Source organism: Galeopterus variegatus, unplaced genomic scaffold, assembly GCF_000696425.1.
Source record: "Galeopterus variegatus unplaced genomic scaffold, G_variegatus-3.0.2 Scaffold11547, whole genome shotgun sequence".
Taxonomy (NCBI): Eukaryota; Metazoa; Chordata; class Mammalia; order Dermoptera; family Cynocephalidae; genus Galeopterus; species Galeopterus variegatus.
Genome location: NW_007737658.1, coordinates 5,277 through 6,897, shown reverse-complemented (window position 1 = coordinate 6,897; position 1,621 = coordinate 5,277). Strand labels below are relative to the sequence as shown.

Here is a 1,621-nt window from a genome sequence, read left to right as displayed (position 1 = left end):
AATGATCTGGCCGGACTTCCATTCCATTGCTTTCAACGAGCTTCCTGGATTTCCTTGTTTGAAGTCTCTCCTGGCCTATGTAAATGCCAATCTGCCAGGTTCAGAGGTGGAGCGCAAGGCGCAAGATCTTCTTCTGGCCCAGCTGGAGAAGCTGGAGCACCTGGAGCCCAGTGAGGCGGAGATTGAGGGTGAGGAGGAAGAGGGTGGGTGACTGGGTTTGGGGAGGGGGCTGGGCTGGGCCACAAAGAGCAGAGTTTCCAGAAGCACGCTGGGGACAGGGGCACTGAGTACTCAGAACAATCATGCAGTGTCCTGCAGTATGGGGAGACTTCCTGAGCCTGGGTCTCTGGACTTGAGCTTCTCAGAAAGACATTGTCATTGGAAGAGACATAGAAACTCATGTTGATATTTTCAATTGTTGTCACTCCAGTTACAGCTTCTGCCCAGGATGAACAACTGTCCCAAGAGCTAATGACATCTTCAGCTCCAGCTTCAGCTCCACCTCCACTGCCAGAGCCAGAGCCTGAGCAAGATCTGGAGCCCAATCCAGAGCCAGAGCAAGAGGCAGAGCCTGACTCAGAGCAAGAACCAGAGCCCAAGCCACAGAAAGATCAGGAGCAAGATCCTGAGCAAGAGCAGGATCCAGAGCCCGAGCCCAAGCCAGAACTAGAGCTGGAGCATGAGCAAGATCCTGAGCTAGAGCCAGAGGCCAAGCCAGAGCCAGAGCATGAGCATGATCCTGAGCCAGAGCGAGAGCCAGAGGGACAGCAAGAGCAAGATCAAAAGCAAGAGGAGGATCAAGATCCGGAGCCTGAGCACGAGCAAGAGCCATGGCCAGGGCCACGCCCAGAGCCAAGGGAAGATCCAGAACCAGAGCAAGAGGAAGAGCCAGAACAAGCTCACCCAAACACCCCTGAAACATCAAAAGGAGAAGAAACACCAGCATCCAGGGGAGCCCTGGCTCCAGAGCTCCCACAAACACCCTCACCAGTCCCCACTCCAGAGCTGTCCTTCCCCTTCTCTGCCACTGTGCTTGTCCTCGTTTTTGTCTTTGTCCTGCATCTCCTCAAATTTCATCATCTTTTCTCTTCACTTATATCCCTTGTATAAAATAAAGTGTTTTAATATTTTCAAAATTACAATTCAGTGGCATGAAGTACATTTCTCATGTGGTGCAACCCTCACCTCTGTCTAGTGACCGAACAGCTTCATCTACTCTGTAGCCATTAAGCTGTCTCTCCTAGTCCCTCACAACCACTCCATTTTCTGTGTGTGTGAATTTACCTATTGTGGATTGTTCCTATCGGGACAGTTATATGTTATGTGGCCTTTTGGGTCTGGCCACATAATATGAGAAGGAACTGATTAATTTTTATTTTATGTTTTTATTAAGAGGAAAATTACAGAAAAATCAAAGACTATATGTAGAAACACAAAGCCCCAATAGTTATTAGTGCCATAATCTTGAAATAGGAACTACTTTTGAATGACTGGAGAGCCAGACACCACAGAGGAAAAGACTGACTTTTCCTGGTCAAAACAAAACAAGAATAATGTCCAAAGCTGAAAAGACAGACCCCAGATTGGAAAATTCTTCATGGGCAGAGAAAGGGTAATACGC

General features: G+C 48.6%; 1 protein-coding gene across 1 annotated transcript in view; it reads left to right on the top strand.

The window, feature by feature from the left end:
• LOC103610669 (ral guanine nucleotide dissociation stimulator-like) overlaps positions 1-821 on the top strand; it is a gene marked incomplete at its 3' end in the record, with an annotated part of 2,854 nt that extends 2,033 nt beyond the window's left edge. Inside the window, exons 4-5 of the mRNA XM_008594784.1 lie at positions 99-203; positions 431-821. Of these exons, the coding sequence (XP_008593006.1) occupies positions 99-203; positions 431-821 (496 nt within the window). The remainder of the gene's footprint in view (positions 1-98; positions 204-430) is intronic.
• Positions 822-1,621: the final 800 nt, after the last annotated feature.